At 36.9% G+C, this 2202-nt stretch overlaps 1 protein-coding gene across 1 annotated transcript; it reads left to right on the top strand.

Moving 5' to 3' along the window:
• The first annotated feature begins 431 nt into the window (after positions 1-431).
• Positions 432-1335, top strand: LOC132307941 (brassinosteroid-responsive RING protein 1-like). The gene has a single exon (XM_059805843.1). The coding sequence runs from the start codon at positions 684-686 to the stop codon at positions 1167-1169; it is 486 nt and encodes a 161-aa protein (XP_059661826.1). The 5' UTR covers positions 432-683; the 3' UTR covers positions 1170-1335.
• Positions 1336-2202: the final 867 nt, after the last annotated feature.

Genomic DNA, 2202 nt, shown 5'->3' with positions numbered 1-2202 from the left:
TCTAATCACAAATAAATATATACACACACAATCTAGAATTAATTTTTCCTTGACACAATAATTGCCTTTGATAAATCTTCAATAAAAAAAAACCATCATCATCAGACATAAACGACCCAGGTCCTAGCTAGTACTGTCACTTTTATTACTTTTAAATGACCAAGGTCCCAAGTAATAGTGGACCTTGTTCACTTTACAAAAACTACATTTAAATTTAGTAACTAGTTTATAATTTGAAATTAATACAGCCCAACTGTACAAAAGTCCAAGAATTAGAATATAATAAGTGATAAAAAATAAAGAAAAGTTTAGCCCAATTGTTCAATGTGTTACGTCCCTTCACTGTCATTCTTGCAAAACAATAGGCCCATTAGTGACATTACAACACATTTCACGCCTCCATATAACAGTCCCTGCCCCCCACCTCTCTCTCTCTCTAACTCTTTCTCTCTCTAGAAGCCAAACTTACATCTCTCGTCCTTTCCTTCCACACTCTGCTTATATAAACCAAGAAACACTACACAAGCACACCAAGAGTCCCAAACCAAATTCGCAACTACACCTCTCTCTCTCTCTCTCTCTCTCTCTCTCTCTCTCTATATATATATATATATATACACAACCATCTATATAGAAGTTGATAGATAATTATATTGTATACCCTTTTCTCTCTCTGAACAGCCATGGGTTTTCCAGTTGGTTACACAGAGCTCCTTCTTCCAAAACTTGTCCTCCACACTCTTACCGTTCTGGGCTTCATCAGAAAGCTCATTTCGACCCTTTTTCGTTCTCTGGGTCTCGGCGATTTTCTCGAGCCCGACATTGCATATCCGGATCGACCCGAAAACTTGTCCGGGTTTCCCTCAGTATCGGCGGTTCGGCTCCGGGAGCTCCTGCCCGTCGTTAGGTTCTCGGACCTGGTGGACCCGCCGGAGAGCTGCGCGGTGTGTCTGTACGAATTCGAGAGCGGCGATGAGGTCAGGCAGCTGACGAATTGCCGGCACATATTCCACCGGAGCTGTCTGGACCGTTGGATGGACCACGATCAGAACACGTGTCCGCTCTGTCGGACTCGATTCATACCCGACGATATGCAGTGCGGGTTCAACGAGCCGGTTTGGGCCGCTTCGGATTTCAACGGCGAGTACTCGCCGATTATCGGTTTGTAAATTGTAGTGGGCTTTTGCGTTTTCTGGGTTTTGTTTGGTGGGTTAGTTGGAGATGGTTGAGGTTGATATGTATAATGTATGTATATATGCTAAAAAAAAAAAAAATTATATATATCAAAATAAATATTGAAGAACAAAATAACAACAATTTTGTATATTTTTATTCGATCCAGTGGTTAAAATGTTTTTTCTTTTTCGATTTAAGAAATGAAATGTGTAAAGAATTAGTTTAAGTTAAACAATTCACTAAAAATTTGTTTTCCCCTAATGATTACCGTAGTAGTTTTAATTGAAATTTGTGTGGGAGGACAATCAAATAATGAATGATAATTGCTGACCCTACCAAAATGGAGTGAGTTGGTGGTTCATAGATCTTTGCATTTTATTTGGATCTTGTCATTCAATGATTCAACATTTATTTACGTGTTTTGGATCTTCTCAGTTCTCACTTGTTAGCTTGATTTACTTACCTCACAATTCTTTAAAATTGATATCACTTGAGCAACGAGTGTGCTAGCTCTTGCATTCATCCATTCTTGTTTTTATTTTTACGAATTATTTAAATTTTATTGCTTTGGCGCTTCCATTCCATCCCACTCCAAAAACAGGAGAAATTCTAAATATCTAATAGATGTATGAGCGTTCAGGTTCAAACAGTGAAGCCACATGGTGGAACACACACTCTCAATCATTGAATCATTTAAATTATGGTAATTTGGGTTTGTCTCAGCGCTGTATTTTCATGCCTGACTACCAATTTTTTATACAAGTGTGAGGAATGAATCTAATAAGGTACGAAAGTCATAAATGCACAGACACAGACTTCAACTCAGGACTTTCAAGAATCCAATAGGCTATTTGGATTTTCAGAACAATATATATATATATATATATAGAGAGAGAGAGAGAAATTTATTGAATAGCATTGCTAAAAATATTAATTGGTTGTCATCTAGAAATTTATTTTTAAAGAATTATAAAAGATAATGGTACGAAAACAGATATTTTTTAATGGAGTTTTTTTTTTTTTTTT

Source organism: Cornus florida, unplaced genomic scaffold, assembly GCF_030987335.1.
Source record: "Cornus florida cultivar Cherokee Brave unplaced genomic scaffold, ASM3098733v1 CherokeeBrave_3.0.0_Hap2_Chr05, whole genome shotgun sequence".
NCBI classification, from domain to species: domain Eukaryota; kingdom Viridiplantae; phylum Streptophyta; class Magnoliopsida; order Cornales; family Cornaceae; genus Cornus; species Cornus florida.
This window is presented reverse-complemented; position numbering and strand designations above follow the sequence as displayed.